A 23206-nucleotide genomic window follows, 5' to 3' on the forward strand; every position below is an offset into this window, starting at 1 on the left:
CTTCCCAAACCATGATCTGAAAGTGCCCTTCCCGGGGGAAGCATCTTCCTGCTTAGAACAGTGTAGGCACCTGTAGTCACCCAACAGCTGTTGGGAGTCACATGGGAAGTTTGTTGTAAGCACCACTGCATTTGAGAGTGGAGTAATCTCATACGCACCAGGGACACAGGAGACTGGGATGGCCCAGCACCATCCCAACCTGGGTGTCCAGCGGGAACATTCCTAACACACTCGCCCTGAAATGTGACCCAATCACTAGAAGGAGTAGCAGCTGAGGGCTGGTGTTAGCACCCTAACTTTTTAGTAAATCACCATAAAGAGGGGGAAAGGCCTGGATGGAACCCATTGCCCCCAATGAGCACGTTGTCTGGATTAAGTTCCAGTGCAGTAGTTGTCAAAGATGATTTAGTTGTGGAATCTTCACTTTATACATTTTACATGTAAGATTTTGTGGGTGTATGTGTGTGTGTGTGCGTGTGTGTGTGCATATGTGTATATGTGTATGTTATGTATCTGTATATGTGTATGCACATGTATGTATATGTATACGTTGATGCGTGTAGGACCAGGGTGAAGTGCAGCTGCTGGTGAGTGCAGGAGGCCAAGGGGTGCCCCCCTCCACCTCCCTGCAGAGTCCCCAACACCCCATGGCATGCTCTCCCAGGGGCTGTGTGTGGCAGGGGTGGTGGTGGCGGTGATGCTCTATGCTTTCCCTTGAAGATCTACTGATTTGGCCCCAGGGATGACGTGTGGGCCCCATGCATTGGAGATGCTGAGATATTACTATCTAAGGGGAAAGTATCCTCTTTTCCCATTGTACTAGCTTTTGAATTCTCATCTGTGTGAGTAGTATGGAGCTGTTTCTTTGTTTCAGTGTTGCTAGAACATCTCTGAAAAAGCCATAAAGGCTTGTCTGCCACACTTGATTAACTAACGGGTCTTCCTGTTCTGTACGCTGTCTCTGTGCCTTTCCTGGTGACTCTGTGTTCTTTCTTTCTTTCTGTTTACAAGCTGATGTTTGGGGCCTGTTCAACCTCTTCCACAAATTAGCTGCCCTCACCCAAATAGGAGACCGTTCTCGCCCTGGCCTTATTTGCATATCTACAGGAGGAAGTGTCAAGAGAACAAGCAGTGAAAGATAAGAGCAGAACAGACTCCTAGCTGTCCTCCGGTGTGTGCCTGGCAGGCTCTGCAAAGGGGGTTGGGGCTGCAGGGGAGGGGGAGGGGGGAGTTAGGCTGGGGTCTGGGATGGTTCCCTGCTTCCCGGGACATCTCCAGGAGCTGAGGTGGTACTAGACTACGGATTCATCCTGGCCGTCTCTGAGATAAGCCAATTGTGGTGTCAGTTCAGGCTCTAAAGACAGGAAGGGGAGTGGAAAGACGGGAACTAAAGGGATCAGAGGAAGAGAGGAAATTTTCCTATGAGAAATGAAGAGGCATGTGGAAATGAAATTACCCAAAACATTCTCCAAAACTTTCTCTTAACATTCATTGTTTCAAAAGGCTTTAAAAATTGTAAAATTAACTACATAAAATTGTAAAACTTATACACAGCTGAAAAGAAAATAAATCAATAAACACTGTTAAAAATAAATAACTCCAAAATATATTGTCGTATATTTCAAAGTCTTATGAATAAATAAGCAAAAGATGATTTTAAAAATGTGAGACAAAGACATGAAAAGGAATTCACGGGAAAAGAAACACAAATAGTGAAACATATGAGAACACGTTCAACCTTTCTCATAAAGAAAGGCAAATTAAAGCAAGCCATCATTTTTCTTTCACCTCTCAGATTTGCAAAAGATTAAAATGTCTGATAACAGCCAGTTGGCAGGGTGTGGGGAAATAGACACTTTCATATCCGGTTAGCAGGAGACACAATGTGAGAACTTCATTGGAAGGCAATCAGCTCTGTGCTTTGTGACCACCTAGAGGGGCGGGATAGGGAGGGTGGGAGGGAGGGAGATGCAAGAGGGAAGAGATATGGGAATATATGTATATGTATAACTGATTCACTTTGTTATAAAGCAGAAACTAACACACCATTGTAAAGCAATTATACTCCAATAAAGATGTTAAAAATATATATATATATATAAAGTGCCTGCGTCCTTCAGCCCAGCTGTTCTCCTTCTAGTGATTTATCCACAATCTCTAACAAATGTCAGCACATGTAGTGTTCAGTGTGTTTCAGGCACTCTTCTAAATGCTTAATCTACACAACAGGTAGATGTTGTGTTATCATTCTCCCCTTTTTACTGGTGGGGAAACTAAAACTCTGGATTCACCAGTGTACACAAGAGGTAGGAACAGAGATGTTCACTGCAGCATTATTTATAATAGTAAAAAGCCCCAAATAACTACCTGTCCATCATTGTGGTCTAAAATGAACAATGGCATGGCCACATGGTAGAACATGACTTAGGCAGATTACTAACGTTTTTTTGGTGAAAAACAGCAAATTTCAGAACAACGTATATAGTATGATGTTATTTGCATTTAAAAGATATGCATATATAAGTTTGTGTGTATGTTTAAACATTTTGGAATGACTTACAAGAAGGAGTAGGAACTCTAAGGAACTCACAGGAGCCAGGGAAGGAGACATTTATTTTTCATTTTATATCTTTCCGTGTGGTCTTAAATTTTTTAAACTAGTGTATAATTTTAAAATCTAGTTAAACAATAACATAAATGTTTAGGGCCGGGCACATAGGAGGTTAAATGAGTGAAACTTTTGTACTGAATCATCTCCTTGATCACAGAAACAACATGAGCATCTGTGAGCTGGAGTGTGGCCCCTGGCTGGGGGTACAGCAGGGGCGGGCAAGTTTTCAAGGTCTGTGAGAATCCCAAGTAGGGGAAATGGGGGCAGGGAAGTTATGGTGGGTGAGAGAACAGACCAGCCATTTCAACTGAGAGTGTAAGACCCAAGTAGCGTTCTCCCAAACTCCTTATGCCTGTGGGCTCAGCAGCCGAGCCAGTGGACCTCTGTGGCCATCTGCTACCACCAGGCTGTCTGTGGGCTCGGTCCCCCACCTGGACCACCCACCAATGGGCCCCTCTCCCATGGTGGTCAGACTTGACAACTCCCACTTCCTCTCAAAGCTTTTAGGAGAATAAAAAGTAGCTCTTCTTCCTTCTCACATTGGAGACCTCTAGACCAGAGGAAGGTTGAGCTTTTGGAAAGAAAAGAGAATCCGAAATTCCTTGCACTTCTGCGTGAGAAGCAACCCTAAGGCTCACCCACCTGCTGCTGGGAAAATCTGGGTCTCTGAAGGGATGGGGGCTGGCCTTTGGGAGAATGAACCCATGGGGCAAAGTCTCCAGGAGATGCAGCCACAGGGGTTAGGGAAGCTCCGTCCAAAGCTGACTGAGCTTTGCCCTGGCCAGTGCCGCCCCTCTGTGGCAGTGCCCACCACCCATTTGGCATGTTCCCACCGTGCTCAGCCCCACTGGAGTCCCATTTCTTCTTGAAACACCCCTCTTGGCTCCATTCATTTGGCCAACATGACAGCCCAGAGGTTTAGGAAGCCCCTTAGAGATGGCGAACTCCTCTAAATCAGACCACACAGCTGTCAAGCGCCAACGTAAGTCACGTCCCAAAGATCCCACCCGCCTTTTCCTGAGGCTCCTTGAGTGCTGGGGGGGTGGGGAGTGGACAAGCAACCCTGACTTTGCCCAGGATTGCTTGATGTCCAGAAAAAGGAATGCATAGGTTCTAATTCAGCATTTGGTCTATTTCAGGTACCGGAATTGCGTTTACACTTACAGGATTCTGCCCAATGAAGATGATAAATTCACTGTTCAGGTAAGTCTTTTATAAACCTCGAAATCTGACCCTGACTGGAACCTATATTGGCAGAAAAGGAGTGAAAAAGAGGAAGAAGGGAAGAAAGCAGGTGCCCCAAGCCGCTTAGACATGGGGGCTTGTCTTTCTCCTAGAAGAACCCGGGTGGCGTTGCTTAGCGGGTAGACTGTGACCCTGCAAAGGGACCTGCCCTGGGACATGATGGAGCAGGCATGGCAGACGTTATCTGTGTTCATGGGTGTGAAGGGGAAATAACAGAAAGAAGGATACTCAGAGACCAAGGACAAGTGACTGTGGCTTGTTGGTTGTTTTTTCAGTGCATTCAAATGCGTGACAGTAAGTGGGCCAGGAAAGAGAGAAGGGAGGGAACTTGGGGGAGAACAGATCGTATGAGGGGCTAGAAGACTGCCCTAAGGATTAGCATGAGATAATATCTTTCAATTTGTAGAGATCTGTTCCGTCAAAGGCTGATGCTCATGGCATCTGATTTCACCATGTAAAGTCCAAACGTGTAAAGCTTGCGTTAAAGGTTAAAGAGTGAATTCCCTGGCAGCCCAGTAGTTAGGACTCGGCGCTTTCACTGCGGTGGCCCCGGGGTTCAATCCCTGGTCAGGGAACTAAGATCCCGCAAGCAGTGTAACGTAGCCAAAAAAGAAAGAAAATAAAAAGGTTAAAGAAAGCCATACTAGGCGTGCCAAGTCTGGGAAGACCACCTTCCGTACAGTCTGCGTGACAAACACCACGGGTGTTGTGTGACCACAATGCATGACAACTGAGCGATGTGGAGGCCAGGGGAGCTATTTGTAATCTGGCTGCACCGAGAGAGCAGGGGGTGGGCAGAAAAAAGGGGGTGATGCTCTCGGTGTCCACGGTGGGAGCAGAGGAGTCACACTCAGCTCTTGGGCCCTTCGTGAGAGGCACCCACAGGCAGAGTGCCCCACCCACGTGCCAAGCAGAGCAGCCAGGATAGAGAAGGGTTGGGACACCATGTCATGGAGAAGCAGCGACAGAGTCTGTGGGGTTTAGTTGAAAAGAAAGTAGAAGTGGAAGGGGCGAGGTGGCGTGTAATCACTGATTCCGGAGGTGAAGGGAACGATGCATTCTGTGCGGAACTAGGATGCAGCGGTACAGACGGAGCTGGAATCAAGGGCAGGACAACAGGCAGGTCCCTGGGGCACAAGTTCACTGGAAATGTGTCACGAGGGAGTTGTGCTGAGTAGAAAGTTTCTGGGAGACTATTTATGGGGATCAAAGAAATCATTTCAATGAGCCACTTGGGACAGAGACAGAGACCTCAGGGCCATGTGTGAGCCAACCCAGGTGATCACGACGCTGCCTTCTCAGAGGCTGGGGCTGTGCTGCGGGGCTTCCCTGGGGATGCAAGTTTGGGCTCAAGCAGAATTGCTTCACGCCCTAGAGGTCAGGCTGAGCGCTGCTTCTGGCTTCTTCGTCCTTCCTGTACATACGTGCATCTGCACTGGTATCTAATGAATGTTTTTGGATAGTCTAGGATGCCCCCATGTCTCAGCCTCGGCACCAGGGACAAATGTTGGTACCTTAATATTGGACGGTTCTTTCAAGACTTGGCAACCACTCAACAATGGGATGGTTGCCTCCCCTATGGGCTCCTCACCTGTCAGGGATGAGGCCGCCTGAAGGGAGGCCTGCCTGGGGCAGGCAGTGGGGCTCAATGGCCTCGAATTTTTTCCAAGTCTAGGACTGCATGAACTTTCCCACAAAGGTTGGCGTCCTTGGTAGGTGGTTTGCTGAAAGGAGTCTAAACTCTCTTAAGTTAAAAGTTAGTTGGTGCTTTTGATCTTTTTTCCCCTTGTGGTTTTCTTCTATTCCTTCAAAGGGAAGAAGACTTTAAGTATGACTAGGCCTTAAGCTGGAAAAGACATGACTTTGTGGCTTCTATAGAGTTTGTACTCACGGCTTGTGTACGTCTAGACTGCGTCTAGGTCTATTCCCTCTGGCCTGTACCTCTTGCTGCTGTGGCATCGCACGTTCCTGGGAACGGCTGCCAGTTCTGCAGCAGCTGGGGCCTCATCAGGCTTTGGGGGTTGAAAAGAACAGAGACTTGCTTTGGCTGACTTATGCAAGGGGGGTGGGCGGCCCTGGTGGAGATGCTCGGCGCAATGAAGGAGAAGGCTGGGGCCTGGGACCAGAAGGGTTGGGGCCCCTGCAGCCCAGGTGCTACCTGCCACGACGCAGCCCTTCTCAGTGGCTCTGCCCTTCCCCACCAACAGGCTCACTCCTGAGTTGCCAGTCCCAAGAGGGAATACGGTTGGCTCGGCCCCGTCAACCACTTACTCTGCAGGGGCCCTTTCAGGTCTGTGTATGAATCAGCTGTCTTGGAGCAGGGGCTCGCCCACGGCTCAGAGAAGGGGGTAGAGTTGTGGGGACAGAGCATGGTTACCTGAGGCCCACGCTCAGCCAGGGTGATGGGCAGGCAGGTTTCATAGAAGACCTGGCACCCTGCTGGACGGGTCTGCCCCCGACCCCGGCACTGGGCCTAGGACCTCCTTGGTGGCCAGCACCAGGTAACCAGGGGGCAGGGAGCTGGGGGACCTAGGCAGTTTTCACTCCTAAGGATACGCCTTCCTGTAAAAATACAACGCCTGACAAGATGATCAGAGTAGCTGTGCATCAAGGAGCAGGTTAAGGCACACGCACTATTAGGCCAAGTCTCGGGCTTGTCGAGCTTCAGCAGTTACCAGTCGGGGTTTATTTTAAATCCAGTTCCTCTTTTCATGTTGAGGCAAAACCTCATACTCTTTTCTGAGCTTAGCCACAGTTTCTAAATAACTCACTCCTTACACCTGAATCTGTTTGGTGCTACCAGAATAGGAGGCTCCCCAAATAAGAATCTGGCCTGAATCGTTGCCAAGTGAAGCGGCAAAAGCTTTCATCTTATTCTAATTACCTTAGCTCTTCTCACTGTGGCCTCTGGCTTTTTGACAAAACCAAAGAGCCACTCGGTCTTCGTTCCTTGCAGAGCGACCTCATGAAGTCGGCCGCGGGTTGTGGCCCGTGACAGTCCATGTAGCTCAGGAAGAGGAGCGATCCTGACGCTTGGTGACTTCGTTCTCACTCCACGTTTCTCAGACTTACAAAAAATCAGAGATGGGAGGGAAGCGTGTAAGCTGCAACTTCATTCAACCCCCGTGCTTTAAGCCTGGACGTGGCTGAACCCTGCAGAAGTGAGGCCTCAGGCCCAGTCTCCAGACCTGCCCAGCTAAGCCGTCCTTCTTGGACCCCAGAAAGTGTGTCCAAACCCAGCTGGGTGTTGAATCCCTTAGAGAAGGACAGACTCTGCCCCAGGAGGACAGGGAGACAGGGAGAGGTAGCCTCTCAAAGGGAGAGCCCTCTTTTCCTGCCACCGTTGTAAATCTTGATACCATCTGATCACACGTAACATTTGGCCTTTGGGGTAAATCAGTGAGGCGCCTGGAACTCAAGCAGACCGCCCTGTTCCCAGCTAGTTCAAGTCAAGATTGTGCCAGCCGTGCGGCCTTGGGCGAGAGTGTGACTCCACTGGAAAGTGGGAATCACACACAAGCCTGCCAGGGTGCGTGTAAAATCCCAAGCCCCAGGGAGTGGCTGGCATCGGGGAGCTGCCGGCATGGCCATTACCGTCTTTATTTGCTGTGAGAGGGAACAGACCAACAAGATGATGGCATCTGTGAACCAGTGTAAGTCAGTTCTCCCTCGTGCTCCGGTGAGGGAGGAGGGAAGAACGGCGGGAAATGGGATGGAAAGAGAAGGAGAAAGGAAGTGAAGAGAGAGGATAGAAGGAAGGAACGAATGAAAGAGGGAAAAGGAAAGAAGGAAAGAGAAAGCTAAGAGGGAGGAAGAAAAAGTGAAGGAAGAACGAGGGAGGGGTAGAGGTGAGCGGGGGGGGGGCAGTTCTGACAGAAGAAAAGATGGAAACAGGCGTGGGGCCCAGAGGCAGCAGAGAAGGGGAGGGGAAGGGACACAGGCAGTGTTCTAGAAGGTTCTAGGCAGTGACTAGGGGTGGCAGGAAGGGGGCAGGTTTAGTGGCAATCAGGCTCCCTCAGCTCTGCTTCTTGGGCTGTGGATTTCCACAGTTTCCTCAGCAGCCCGTGGATTTGTTAAGTAGCTGTTCAACAGCCACCCTTGACCCTGAGAATCTTCCAGACTGGAGGCTGAGCTGCCGGTGCTGGGGGTGGGCAGGGCTCTGAGCGCCGCCCTGCGAGGCCAGAGGAAGGCGGGTGCGCCCAGCCCCTCAGCCTTGAGTTTCCCGCACCGAGAGTGTGGGTTTCTCATAAGGCCCAGACTCCCTCCCCGCCGTGGACCGGGAAGTGGCCCTCCCTGGAATGAACTGCGAGGCTCCCACTGCCTTTTGCAATGACCCTCCTCCCTGGGACATCAAGGCCAAGTTCAAGGCAGGACGTGCAGTCCTGATGGGCCAGCTTGAGCAGAAGTGAGGGGAGGGCCGAGGGCTATCACGTAAACGGCCCGACGCCACAGTCCAAGTGGATGGGGCCCTTCGGCTCCATTCCTACGACCCTTCAACACTTGCTGTTTTTCTCACATCCTTCCTACCAAGAAGAATACAGCAGAAAATAAAAACTGCCCCTGGCCCCCCATCACAGCGATATAGTCACTGCAAACTCCCTGTCTTTTCTCAGCGTTGAGATTCTACGCAGGATATTGACTGTTGAAATCAAGACCGGAACACACACAGGTTTTAAGGCAAGTTTAGGTGAAGGGGGAATTTGAAACCATGAGCCTCATAGACTCTCGGTCTCCTTTCCCCATTTAGAAGAAAACCCCGGTGTTCTGAGCTGTTCGGGTGAGAGACTCATGACTCAGTTCCTGCTCCCTGACGGTGTCTGTCACGTTGCTCTGGGCAGTGTGGCTTTTGGAGAGAGAAAACAAAACAACTTTCTAAAAGCCGTTCCGTCACAAGTGTCCAGGAGGGTTGACGGTTGAGCCATTGTTATTACGCTCAGGAAGAGGGTGGCAGCTGTTATTGTTCTGAGTGGTCACCAAGTGAAGTAAAGATTCCGTCTGAGCCGCCGGGCGAAGGATGTGGCTCGAGAACACACTTCCTGACGTTGCACGAGAGGGAGCAGGAGAGGCACAGGCGACAGAAGCCTCACACGGCCGGGACCGCCTCACAGGACTCTGCGGCCGTGCTGAGGGCAGGGGGCCCGGCAGGCTCCCCAGCGGCCAAGCAGTCCCTTTAGGCCATCGCTGCCACATTCTAGAAGCGTGCATTTTAATGTAATTTCGTCTCATTTCATTTTAGTTTAGCCTGCTGTAGAACAAGGACAGGTCTGTTTTCCAAGCTTCTGAATATCTCAAAACATTTTCCAGTTGCCTTCAGATTGAAAAGGAAATTTGATGGAGATGAAATTCTTGGGGACCGAATTTCCCCTCAAAATTCTGTAGAGGTGGTGTTCTACTGCCTTCAGAAATTTACGAGTTACAAATAGCCCCAGATACAAAATCCAAGGTCAAGCTGGTACCAGTCCCGTTATAGGGAACCAGGTTTTTTTCTTTCTTTGCGTTGAAGCTGGTGGGGATTCTTTACCACCCTTGTCATTTTCCTTTCATCAGTAGTTCTGGGAATGTGTTCAGCCTGTTCGCTTTGCAAACCTGGGTCTTTCTTTGGCTCAGAAGACTTTTCTTCCATTTGGCCTTTGAGTAAGTTTTGTGGGGTTTTATTGTTTTGTTTTGTTTTAATTAATTTATTTATTTGGCTGTGCCGGGTCTTAGTTGTGGCATGCGAGATCTTTAGTTGTGGTATGCAGGACGTAGTTCCCTGACCAGGGATTGAACCTGGGCCCCCTGCATTGGGAGCACAGAGTCTTAACCACTGGACCACCAGGGAAGTCCCTTGAGTAAGTTTTTGTTCCAGCTCTTCTGGTTTCTATTTGCCCTCTCTGCCTCCAAATGACTGTCTTTACTCTTTCCCCCTCCCCGCTGGCCATCTTGTCCCTGCTTCTCATGCTCCAAGCCTTCTAGCTCACCTTGCCGCAGGACGTGGGACCATTTCCTCTCTGTTGCCCAAAGCAGAGCCCACATGGGGACCAACACTAGCTGGGGTTGGTGGGTTTAGGTACAGGGATAATGTAATATAACGTAATTGATAGGAGTAGGATGCAATAGTAACCAATGAGACGTGAAGGGAAGTGTTCCACGGGGCTTCTGGTAAAGGTTTTTTTTTGTCTTAGAAGGAGACAGAAGGATGAAATGGTCCCTTTTCTACCTTTGGAAGCTGTCGTAGGATGTGATAGCTGGGGCTGCTGCTGCCATCTTGCAACCAAGAGGGGAAGTAGCTGGAAAGTGTGGCCAATATGCAGAGGACAGAGCAGAAAGATGAAATGAACCTGGGTGCTCAATGATGCCATTGAATTAGCCAAGCAGAATTAACCAGCCTGGTCATTGCCTGGCCTCTAGACTTCCTGTTTGTGAGATAATTAATTCCTTTTTGTTCAAGTAGTTGAATTGGGGTTCTCTGTTACCTGCAGCAAAAAGTACCTTAATATGCAAACGTTTGGCCTATCCTAGGGGAATTTCAAAAGAGAAAAAGAAAATTTTTAGCTGAACATCAAGTTTCACTGCACCAGAAGCTCATAATCCATGGTCTGACACTCATATCCCCGACTCTCCCCTCTCTTCAGCCGTGGCCTGCGCCGTGTTGTCAGGACCACTCCAGTGCTGCTCAGACACTTGCAATGACTTGTCTCCATGCCCCACATCCTAGGGGTCGATATCCCTTTCTCCAGCTCTAACCAGAAAAAGTATAAAAACCAATCAATATTTTAGCAACTACTTGCTTCTTGCAGAATGGTTTAGCGTCTTCTCTCAACTTTCCTCTCAAGATCAGGTTCTGGGTCTAACCTTAGTACATGTAAGAGGCTACTTAAAGCTACCCAACAGAAGAGAGTCTTTGCTCTAAGAAAATAATCCCAGAAATAAAGACGCAGACGTAGAGAATGGACTTGAGGACACGGGGAGGGGGAAGGGTAAGCTGGGATGAAGTGAGAGAGAGGCATGGACTTATATATACTACCAAATGTAAAATAGATAGCTAGTGGGAAGCAGCTGCATAGCACAGGGAGATCAGCTTGGTGCTTTGTGACCACCTAGAGGGGTGGGATAGGGAGAGTCGGAGGGAGACGCAAGAGGGAGGATATATGGGGATATATGTATATGTATAGCTGATTCACTTTGTTATAAAGCAGAAACTAACCCTTGTAAAGCAATTATACTCCAATAAATATGTTAAAAAAAAGAGAAGAAAAGAAAATAATCCCTAATTACTCCATAAAAATATCTACCTGCTTCCTGCGGCCCACCTACGGCTCCCGAACCCCTTACCTTCCTTTATCTTCTTCACGGCACTTGTAAGTACCTGACTTTATATACTTATTAATTGATTTTTGTATTGCCAGTCTTAGAACTGTTCCTTAAAACTGTTCCTGGCATATAGTGGGCACTCAGTAGATATTTACTGAATGAATTAATTCTGCTGCCACCCTTAAGAATGTAGAACGACTATGTGTTTCACTTAAAATTAGGACTTGATTTGCCCTTGCTGCTGTTATCATTCTTAACTGGGTCCACACTATCCACCATATCTACTGACTTGGCACTTGTTTTTCATTCCTTATCAATTGCCTCTGCATCCTGGGCAGGTTCTCTGTTCCACAGTCTTCATTTTGCTGTCACTCCCTCCAAGGTGGATTTTAATGTCACCATGGAGTTTTCCATGCTGGTGCAAGCCTGCATTATTGGCTGAGCTCCCTCTTTAACTGGTGCTGTTGTCTGTTCATCTTTCCCATTTTCTTCTTGTGGGTTTTCACTTCTGGGTCAGAAAAGCCTTGCCTTTGCACATCCATGTGAGGAAGTCAGATGCTTCCCAGGATGTTCTACTAGTTCCTGCAGCAGAGGATTGAGAGAAGCCTTCCTCTGGGTCTTATTCTCTCCAGCCCCCATTTCCTCATCTGAAATATGGAGATAACGGCATTACTTATGTAGGGAGATTTCCAGGACCAGAGGTGGTTTATGTGAAGCACGCAGTGCCAGACACGTGTGTAACCCAGTGAGTGATGGTTTTACGATAACCAGGAAGTAGGAGAGAGGCACGGAGGCCAATCAGCTAAGCAACACCCAGGCAAAGCTACGCAGGCAGAAGCCCAGGCCTGCGGACTGAGGACGCCAGGCTCAGGGGAGGGAGAAAGTGCTGAGACTTGGGGACACAAAAGATTCATGAGTCCTGAGACTGGTACATGATAGTCCAGGAGGACTTGGAAAGAAGAATGAGTGGCCAGGCGTCCTGACTGGCCCCAGATCACAGCCCAGGAGTGGGGAGGGGATGGAGGTGCCAAGCTCGGGCCCCTCTGTCCTCTTTGTATGAGGACACACTTGAGTCCTGTGTCTGCTCTTTGGGCCAGTTGAAGAACTGGGGAAGACAGATGCAGGAGCTCAGGGCAGGGCCTGGTCCCTGGGGTCCCTCTGGGCAGCAGTGAGAGAGAACTTGCGGATACCCAGACGGGCCAGGGAAGGTCCTATAACTGACCCTCCCCGGGGCTTACCTTATCTCTTTTCACCATTGTCCCCATTTATTGAGCCCTTCTTAGGAGCCAGGCACTTAATATACATTCTTTAATCCTGGGAGGGAGGTATTCTTAACATTATTCCCATTTTAAACACAAGGAAACTAAGGCTCAGGTGGGATAACACTGTTTGCTCGGTTCATACAACTGGTCAGTGACAGAATAGGGATATCACTTGACCCGCCATGCTGTGGCTTAAGGGCAAGACCACCCTCCCCTCCTTGGCTTGGCTGTTAGTCATGGAGGAGTCCAATGGGGCCTCCTGGCTGGAAGGTGAGTGCCAGATTAAATCTGATGCTGCCGCCATGTTCGGCTACTGGCCTTTGCTTTCCCAACCACTGAAGGTTGGCCCCAGCTGTGGAACCAGCTGTGAGTTGTATAGCATTTGAGCCATTCACGTTCTTGAATGAGGCTCAAGATGACCGTCCTGTTAAGTTCAGTCCAGGCAGTGTTACAGCGGAACCTCCTGACCATGTTCCAGGATGACTTAGCTGAGACGCCCCCCATCCATTTATTCGTCCTCACTCATTCAGCACATATTAGTTGGGCACAGTCCCTGCCCTCACGGGACATTCAGTTTAGAGACCGATGGCAAGCAATTAGCAAGATGATTCCCTGAACCCCAGATTCTACAGCTTCAAGTAGAGGTGTTTTAGGAATCTTCTACAGCAAAAAGAGCTCCCCTTCAATAGGAGGAAATGAATGTCCCAGCCAATCCCTCCAAAAAATCATCACCCTCTGTTCTATGCTCCCAAGCACTTCCCCTCTTCCCACTACCAAGCCCTTGCCATGTGGGGTGGTGCTCAGCCCTGTCTGTCTACCCCAGTGAGCTGTGGATGCCTCGGGAACAAGGTGAGGGTCTCGTTTGCCTCTGTGTCTGCCCTAGAGCCCAGCCCAGAGCAGTCTTCATGACCACTCATTAACTGAAAGGCCCACCTGGACTTGGTTTGAAAGCGGTGCTCCAACTTACCTCTCAGTACTCAAGAGACCTTTTGAGGTGAACCTTAACACCCCATGTTTTTAGCAGAGATGTACCCCATTTTGAGCAGCCCCAAGATAGAGCAATCCAAATTTCTCCCCCCAACCCCGATATTTAATTAATTAGTAGGTCATCAGTTAGTCATTTTTTACAAAGAGATTTGCCATAAGAGATTTAAGTAGGGAGTTCCCAAAGTCCCTTCACTTCAGCTGCTCCTGACGGTCCAAGTCAAAAACCTCCAGGAGACTGACAGCCATCAGAGTGGCTGCCTGTCACTCCACCGTATTTATGCTCCCTCATGACTTGGGGGGAAAGTTCTAAAGTCTTGAAGAAATGTGTTTTCCAAAATCCAGTGTCTCTGGCAAATGTATACTCTTAAGACCCACAAAAGAGGCCTTAACACCTCATACTGGGACAAGGAGAGGACACAGTGCCAGGCTTTAAAGAGGGAAACCAGACATTCAAACAAGTAGATTTAAAGGTTATTTAGAAGTCTGCAAGAAAGACATTGGCTGCTCGGGAAACCCGACAATAGAATGGCTCTCTCTTCCTGGGAAGGCATTGAGGGGATAGTTAATCCTGCCAATGCCAAGCTCCGCCCTGCCCCAGGATATTTGCACTTGCCCTGGCCTCTACCTAGGACTCTGTCCCCCCATATCACCACGTAGCTGACTGCCCTGGTGTTATTCCCAGGTCTCCCCATCCAAAGTTATGCCCTGCCCCCATGGTCATTCTCCATTATACTCCTGTTTTATTTTTCTATATAGCCCTTATCATTGTCTGCAATGGTATTGGTTTCCTATTGCCGCTGTAACAAATTACTACAAGTGTAGTGGTTTAAAAACAACACAGATGTATTATCTTAGAATTCTGGGGGTTGGAAGTCTGAAGTGGGTCTCACTGGGCTAAAGTCAAGGAGTTTCCAGGGCTGTGATCCTTGGGTCCTAGCCCGTTTCTCCATCTTCAAAGCCAGAGATGGCCGTTCAGGCTTTGTCACAATGCCACCTCTCTGGGTATGACTTACCAACCTCCCTCTTTCCTTTATGAGGACCCTTGGGATTCGATTGGGTCCACCTAAATAATTCAAGATAATCTTCCTATCTCAAGGTCAGTACATTAGCAACCCTAATTCCCTCTGCATCTTAATTCCCCCACACCCCATAACAAAACACCTTCACAGGTTCCAGGGATCGGGAAGTGGGTGTCTTTGAGGGGCTATTGTTCTGGCCACCGTGACGACTGTCTTTGTGATTTATTGGCCGACTCGTCTGTCTCCACCATGAGGATGGAAGACCCAGGGGAGCTAAGACTTCATCTGTCTTGCTCACCCCTGTGTCTGCAGCTCCTAGGAGAGCAGCTGGCACAGAGTAGGTGCTCCATTAGTATTTGCTAAACGTTTGAATGAGGTGTAAGTTTATAATATGAGCAGGGAGGAATGGCTTTCATTTCTTCACCTGTAAAAGGAGGGGAGTGGGCTAGAGACCTCCAAATGCCTGCATGCTCTAGAATTCTATGATTCCTTCTAGAGCAGTGACATCAGCGGAGAGGAGAGGGGGGTGATGGGGGGCAGCCGTTTCATAATCTGCTCTGCGGCAGGGGCGCAGTGGGTGCAGCAGGACGGGTCTGGGATGAGGTAAAGGCAGCGGGGGAGCTTGGGGGTGGGCTGCATGTTCATCAGGAGATGCTCCAGGCTTCGTCTGCCCCGAGGCTGCTCTTCTGCAAGCTGACTCCCAGGCTAAGGACACAGAGCTTGTCTGCCAGCTGTCATTTCTGTCCCCCTCAGAGCACCTTGAGAGTTTCACAAAAAGAAAAGAAAAGCAAGCTGGAAAGAAGAGCGTCTCAGGGATATGTAATTAAGGCTAAAAATATCCCTCCTAAGCTCCCGGCAATGAGAAAATTGAGAATGCTCCTGTTCGCAGGACCACTGGGACCATGAAGCCTTTTGAAAGATAATGATTAGTCCGGGTTTTTAGTATCGATGAGCTTGTACAAGTATAAATACTTGCTCTATCCAAGCAGTGCCAAGAGATGTGTGGTTCAATTCTTTCGGGGAGGAGTTTAAACTGGGCAGCCTCTTTAAACCTAAAAAGGTCCCCTTTCAAGCTAAACAGGACCTTTGCTGGGGGTGAGAGAAAAGGGGAAATGGAAACAGTGAACAAGAAGAGCTTCCTTCATTGCATGTGTCAGAGGGAAATGGCTATTTTAAAGGCAAATTTTGCATACTGGAGGTGGAGGAGGACTTAGAAACTCCCCTTCTTTCCCCACCTCCCACCCCTCCTCAACCTTGAGATGGACTGAGTGAAATCACAGAGCCCCAGGCCTGTGACAGTCTCTGGCCCCCAGATGGCCAGGGCCACCTCCCCCAGCACTCCCCATCCCAACCCCACACCCAGCTCTCTGCACCCCTCAGCCCCGCCCCATGCTTGGCACCTAAAAGGGTTTATTCCTGCTGGCATGAGCGAACAAATTTGGACCCCATGATGAAAATGGGTACACAGGAAGAAGCAGAAAGATAAATCAAGTAGCGTGTCCTGAGAGAAATGCAGAAATAAGCAGATTTCCAATCTGAGTGCAGCACGAGGTCCTGTGGTTTACACAGCCCGGCTTGGACCACAAAATTACTCTCTGAGTTAAGTCTTCTTTTTTCTGTATTAAGAAGGAAGGATTCCTGCAGATCAGTATTTGTTGTCTCTGCTTTTTCTCTTAGGAAAGTAGCAAGTAAGGGTGAGGAAGTTCAAATTGAAAATACAAAACAGAAATAAAATCCCCTGACCTTGAAACATGCCTTGCTTCTTGGGAAACTGTCACTGTATTATGTGTTTCACTAAAATTTAACTTTCGAAACTGTGATATATTTGGTATCTTAAAAATAGTCTTAAGGACCTTATGTTAAGCACTTTGAGTACTCACTCAGGCTATCTTTAAATGTCAACAGTCCTACAGTATTTGGGGGAGAAAAGATTTGCAAAAATTTGGCAATAACAGTATCATGCCTGGTCAGCTAGAGTGAACAGTGCACAATTTTAAGTGTGCTGTGATTCCCTTTAAAAGTGAAGGTAGTCAAAAGGTACAAATTTCCAGTTATAAGACAAAATAAGTCCTGAGGATGTAATGTACAGCCTGGCAACTATGGTTAATAACACTGTATTGTATATTTGAAAGTCGCTAAGAGAGTAGATCTTAGAAGTTCTCATCATAAGAAAATAAACTGTAACTATGTGCAGTGATAGATGTTAACCAGACGTATTGTGGTAATCATTTTGCAATATGTACATCAAATCGTGTACACCTGAGGCTAACATAATGTTGTATGTCAATTATATCTCAATTTTTTTTTTTTTTATAGCTTAGAGAGACCTATTTTTTTTTTTTTAATAGCTACTTTATTTATTTATTTATTTATTTATTTTTATAGCTGTGTTAGGTCTTCGTTTCGTGCGAGGGCTTTCTCTAGTTGCGGCAAGCGGGGGCCACTCTTCATCGTGGTGCGGGGGCCACTCTTCATCGCGGTGCGCGGGCCTCTCACTATCGCGGCCCCTCCCGTTGCGGGGCACAGGCTCCAGACACGCAGGCTCAGCAGTTGTGGCTCACGGGCCCAGTTGCTCCGCGGCATGTGGGATCTTCGCAGACCAGGGCTCGAACCCGTGTTCCCTGCATTAGCAGGCAGATTCTCAACCACTGCGCCACCAGGGAAGCCCCTCAATTTTTTTTTAATGTAAAGAAAAGTTATTGGGAATCTTGCCTAAGAACAGATAGTGATAATAATAATAATAATAATAATAGCATCGTTGCTTGGAGTCCTTATGCATCCGGAATTCCTTCCTACTGCCAGTCTCATGGCGGCTTCAGGCCATACATCCTTTGGCTGATGAGTGTGGTCTCACTACTGCCTCCTGGCGCCCCTCTCCTGCCTCCGACCCTCTTAGCCCTGTGCTGTTCCCGGGGGTCTGAGAAACAGACATTGGTCCCCCACCTGGTAGAGCCCAGGAGATTCTCTAGAGCTGGGCAATGCAGCCGCCACTGGCCGCATGTGGCAGTCGTGCACATGACATGTGGTTAGTCCAGACTCAGATGGGCAAAGTGTAAAATACATCCCAGATTTCAAAGGCCTTTTGTTAAAAAAAAGAAAAAAATGTAATATATCTCATAACTTGTTATTTATTGCCCATTGAAATCCTAATATTTGGGATGTATTGGGTTAAATAAAACCTAATCATCAAATTAGTTTCACCTGATTTTTTAAAAACTTCTTTTTAATGTGGCTACTAGAAAATTTGAAATCCCATGTAAGGCTCACATTTTATTTCTATTGGACAGCATTGCTCTGGAGCCTTGCTACTCAAAGTGTGGTCCACAGACCAACATCTGCATCATCCTAGAGCATGTTAGAAATGCAGAGAATCAGGCCCAGACCTACTGGTTCAGAATCAGCATTTAAACAAGATCCTCAAGTGATTCGTGTAGATAGATGTTAAATTCTGAACACCATGTGGAGGTGGGGGAAATGGCAGTAAGAGTCACACGGGATGGGCAGGAATGCACCTCGGGGCTAACGCCCTGGAGGGCAAATTGTCAATATCCATGAACATCTGTGGCACCTGGTCCCCATGGGGAATGACACCCCCCCCAGGAATGTGTCCAACAGGTCACATGGGCAAAGATACATGTACAAGGACATTCACTGCAACCTCACTTCAAAATGGGGACCAAGAAGAATCAGCAAGCCAGGTAAATGTGATGAGTCGGGAACGGTTACATGAAGTATAGTCTGACCAGTTGTTTAAAAAGTGAGGGTAGAGCTGTGTGTAATAGGTTGGAAATATCTCCAAAATTTAAAAGAAGAAGGTGCCGGATTATATTAACATATGAGAGTTTTGGGTTTTGTTTGCTGAGAGATAGAATATATGCACAGTATTACACATATATCAGAGTTGACAGGAAAGATATCTGAGAAACTGTTAACAGTGGGGCAAGACTAGGAGTTACCATTGTGGGTTACCAATGGCAGGAGGGCTTCTACTTTTCAATTTATACCTTTAGTACTGTTTTAATTCTTTTTAACCATGGCCAAGATATAACTTTTATAATAATACTTTATAAAAATTTTCACTTCTTGTCTTTATTTAAAATTTTTCTATTACAGGAAACAGGATTATCTCAGAAAATTTGGGGATAATGTTGCTGTCACATGGGGTCCCAAATAGGAGTACCAGCAGGGAAAATTGGGGGGAAAAAGTTTGAGATCAGACTGATACAAAGGGCTTGAGCACTGGGCTGGGAGTTTGGAGTCTGTTCTGTAGATGGCAGGGTGCCCTGGGAGGGTGGTGGTTGTTCGTTTTTGTTGTTTTTTGTACAAATTGAGGTGAAATTCACATAACACAAAATTAACTATTTTAACGTGAACAATTCTGTGGCACTCAGTACATTCACAATGTTTTGCAAAAAAAAATTTTTTTAATTACCTGTTATTCCCTACACCCCTCTGGGAAAAGCATATGTGTTGAATTTAAACCACCCAAGGCAAAAACTGGGTGGTGGGGTAATTTTTTGGTTTTTTGAAAAATTTGTTGTCATTATTACGTAAAGCTCTGCTAGTGGTGGCCATGCTGTGTGAGCAGGGACAAAGCCCCCAAGGTAGGGCCCCCAAAGCCCCCTGCTGTTCTCAGGCAGAAACTCTTCTGGGTCACCAGGTCAGGGGCAGGTGGAGAGACCCCAGCGTCAAGACCCTTGTCCGGGGATGGCAGGTCTGCTTACAACAGATGCTACTGTTTTCTTTCTCTCTTTCTTTCTTATTCTTTTTCTTTTTTTTTTTTTTTTTTCTTTTTGCTTTCTTTTTCAACCCAAGGGAAACATGAATATATTTTTTAAAAGCATTCAAACAAAACAGAAGCACAGAGAGTAGAAAGTGAAAGTCTGCCTTCACCATCCCCACCCGCCTCTCTCCTCTGCAAGGGGAACCACTGCCAGATGTAGCATTTGCCATTTTGGGTGCATTTACATAGACACGTGAGCCTGTACAAATATATAGGTTTTGTTTTTTTTTTTAATAAATGGGATCATGTTTTCATATTGCTCTGCAATTCGCTTTCTTCCCTTAGCAATGCATCTTTGAGTTCTAGCCAAGTTAGTCAATATACATTTGAGTTAGTGCTTTTCAACTGCCATGCAATATAGTTCATCCTCCTACTCTTAGACAAGGTCCTTTTTTTTTTTTGGTTATTACTACAAAAAACAATACTGCAATAAGCAGTAGGTTGGTCTGTGCTGTGCACATGTACAAGCTCTCTTCAGGATGAGATATTACTAGGTTGAGGGAATGCATGTTTTTATTGTATTGATAGATACAGCCAAAGCACCTTGCAAATGCCTCTTCCAATGAGCCATCTCCCACCTGATGCCACTTTGCACCCAGCATGTCCCCACGTCTTCTCAATACTGGACATTACCAGTGTCTGTTATTTTCATCAAACGGTGGATAAAATACGCAATCTCAATATTTTATTTTGCATTTTCTTCTTTAGAAATGAGGATAAGAATATTTTCATATAGGCATTGGCTATTTGTATTTCTTTTCCTATGAACTGGCTATTTATATTCTTTGTCAGTTTTTTCCTTTTTAAAAATCTTTCTGATTATAAAAAGCTCTTCATATGCTTTGTATATTAATTTTGTGTTAGTTGTAAGGTAAATATTTTCTCCCAGCCTGCCATTTTTTTAAAACTTTGTTTGTGGTTCGTTTGTCATGTGGAAGTTTACAACTTTTTGTAGTCAAATGTTTTCATTTATGGATTCTGGGTTTTGTGAATCACTTATCTCAATATTACTTATCCAGGGAAAATATTATTTTCTCCTAACACTTTTATAGTAAGCTTTTATGTTTAGCTCTTTATTTTTGCATTTGGTACAAAATAGAGAATATAACCCCATCCTCTGAATGGATAGCCACACCATATATTAAACAATCCATCCTTTTTCCATTGATTCACAATGCCATCTTATCACATGCTAAATTCATGTAGTCCTAATGTAGGGAATCTTCCTTCTGTTTCTCTGACTGGAGGAATCTATTCTTGCCCCTGTTCCATCATGTTTTCGTTGTTGTGGCTTTATTGTGTGTATCCGGTAGCCTGAGTTCTATTTATTGTTCCTCTCTTTATTCTTTGATGGTTTCCATGCATTTTCTTTTCCAGGTGAGTTTTACAATCAGCTTGTTAAGTGCCCTAAAAAAATCCAGTTGGAATTTTTATATAATTACATTGAATTCATAGATTAATTAGAAGATAGCTCATATCCTTATACAATCGTGTCCTATCCGAGAACATGGCATCTCTTTCCATTTATTCAGATTTTCTTTTTTATCTCTCATGTGCTGTCTTTTATATTTTCTCCATATAGTCCTTATATCTTCATTGTTACCTGGTGCGATGTAGTTTTAGTTACCTTGGCAAACAGAACCTGTTTTTTCCGTGACATTTTCTGACTGGGTTTTGTTGGTGTCTATGTTATGGTTTTTGTAAGGTGATCTTACCTATCTTTCTGAATTATCTTGAGTTTTAATCATTTTTTGAACGTATTCTTTTGGCTTCTCTAGGTACGTGATCTTGTTGTCTGCAGATAATGATAGACTTGTCCCTTCTTTTCAATACAAGTAATCTGAGGGGAAGGAAGTTGCTCTGGCTTGTTTCACGCTGGCTGGGACCTGCAGTGATGCAGATTAGTGGCAATAGCATTCACTGTCGTCTTGCTCCCGATTTCCGGGGATGTTTCTGCTCTGGAAGGAGGATGCGTAACAAAGACAAGGAAATAACAATTTTAATTAAAGGGGAAAAAAGGAGAAAAATGGCAGTGCCAAGAGGAAGGCACCAACCAAACGATACCCAAACTGGAATGGCAGAGTGGATGGGACGCTGGTAAGTGTAGCCAGGTTGTCAGTGCCCAGCAGGGCCTTCGCTCTGACCCGGCCCCTTGCTCCAGGTCACTGAGCTCTGCTTTGAGCTGGTTCTGTCTGTCACCCAGCATATTTGAAATGCCTCCTAGCTTGGTGACAGCCGCACTTTGGTTAAGTCCACCTCCTGGATCCTAATCGGAATCACTGATGTAAATGAGAGCCCAATAGCAGCCCAAACCTGTGTCCAGGCTGACATTGGCATCGTCTCACCCTAGCCAATATTCCTCCATGTGGTTCTCAACAGAAGATCACGGATGAAGATCACAAAGTGCTTTATTGAAATCTATATAGATTATACCAGAGATCACAAACTGGTAGCCCCTGCATTGGATTTAGTGTTCTGCTTGCCTGACATACGTTTTTTACAATTATGAACCAGTTAAAAGCATTTTAAAAAATTCAGAGATTTTGGGAACTCCCTGGCAATCTGGTGGTTAGGACTCGACGCTTTCACTGCCAGGGCCCAGGTTCAATCCCTGGTTGGGAAACTAAGATCCTGTAAGCTGTGCGGCATGGCCAAAAAACAGAAATAAATAAAATAAATAATAAAATAAAATAAATTTTTAAGATTAAAAAATAAATTTAGAAAAATTCAGAGATTTTATATAATATTCTGAATTTTCAGCCTCCCTTGAAAATTTTGAAGATCTGATAACCTAAGACCCACATTACCCAGTGTGATGCAACTGGAGCTGAGTGGAAGCTTCTGCCTTTTCTAGAGGCATTTCTCTTTGATGTGCCACAGTCCCCACCTCTCCCTACTGCCTCACTCCCAGCCGGTTTCTCTCATTTACATCACCTGACCAGCCTCTGTAGGCAATTGAGCCATGATCTCCATCAGATGCAACAAATGATCTAATTCATTAGGCTAGCAAACATGCATTGACGTTCTACTATGTAAATAAAATAAGACAAACAGGTTCTCCCAACTTGGTCTCTTCCCAGTGAACCCCTGCTGGTTCCAAGGATCACCACTTGCTTTTTTTTTTTTTTTTTTAAGAAGATTGGAAATTATGTCAAGTATCTTTTTTTTTGAATTTTATTTTATTTATTTTTTTATACAGTGGGTTCTTATTAGTCATCCATTTTATACACATCAGGGTATACATGTCAATCCCAATCTCCCAATTCATCACACCACCACCCCCCCGCGGCTTTCCCCACTTGGTGTCCATACGTTTGTTTTCTACATCTGTGTCTCAATTTCTGCCCTGCAAACCGTTTCATCTGTACCATTTTTCTAGGTTCCACATATATGCGTTAATATGCGATATTTGTTTTTCTCTTTCTGACTTACTTCACTCTGTATGACAGTCTCTAGATTCATCCACATCTCTACAAATGACCCAATTTCATTCCTTTTTATGGCTGAGTAGTATTCCATTGTATATATGTACCACCTCTTCTTTATCCATTCGTCTGTTGATGGGCATTTAGGTTGCTTCCATGTCCTGGCTATTGTAAATAGTGCTGCAATGAACATTGGTGTTCATGTGTCTTTTTGAATTATGGTTTTCTCTGGGTATATGCCCAGTAGTGGGACTGCTGGGTCGTATGGTAGTTCTATTTTTAGTTTTGTAAGGAACCTCCATACTGTTCTCCATAGTGGCTGTATCAGTTTTGGTGGGAATGTAAACTGATATCGCCACTTGCTTTGACACGTCTTACAAACCATGCTTTTAGTAAGCTGATCTAGCATCTTGCCAAGGGTGGATACAAATCTCACTAAACTGTAGACTACAGAAGAAACTACCTTACCCGTTGTGCAAATCACAGCTTCTGGCCCCCTCCTCTTTGCCTTTCCCCACGATTGGGCTCTCTCCTGAAGTTCTCTTCCTCCCCTGGGATGAGGCTTGGATTCTGTAGAAGCA

General features: G+C 46.3%; 1 protein-coding gene across 1 annotated transcript in view; it reads left to right on the top strand.

Moving 5' to 3' along the window:
- INPP5D (inositol polyphosphate-5-phosphatase D) overlaps nucleotides 1-23206 on the top strand; it is a 129728-nt gene that overhangs the window by 17997 nt on the left and 88525 nt on the right. Inside the window, exon 2 of the mRNA XM_082465999.1 lies at nucleotides 3751-3814. Coding sequence (XP_082322125.1) covers nucleotides 3751-3814 — 64 coding nt within the window. The remainder of the gene's footprint in view (nucleotides 1-3750; nucleotides 3815-23206) is intronic.

Source organism: Balaenoptera physalus, assembly GCF_965194825.1.
Source record: "Balaenoptera physalus genome assembly, chromosome: 6".
Taxonomy (NCBI): domain Eukaryota; kingdom Metazoa; phylum Chordata; class Mammalia; order Artiodactyla; family Balaenopteridae; genus Balaenoptera; species Balaenoptera physalus.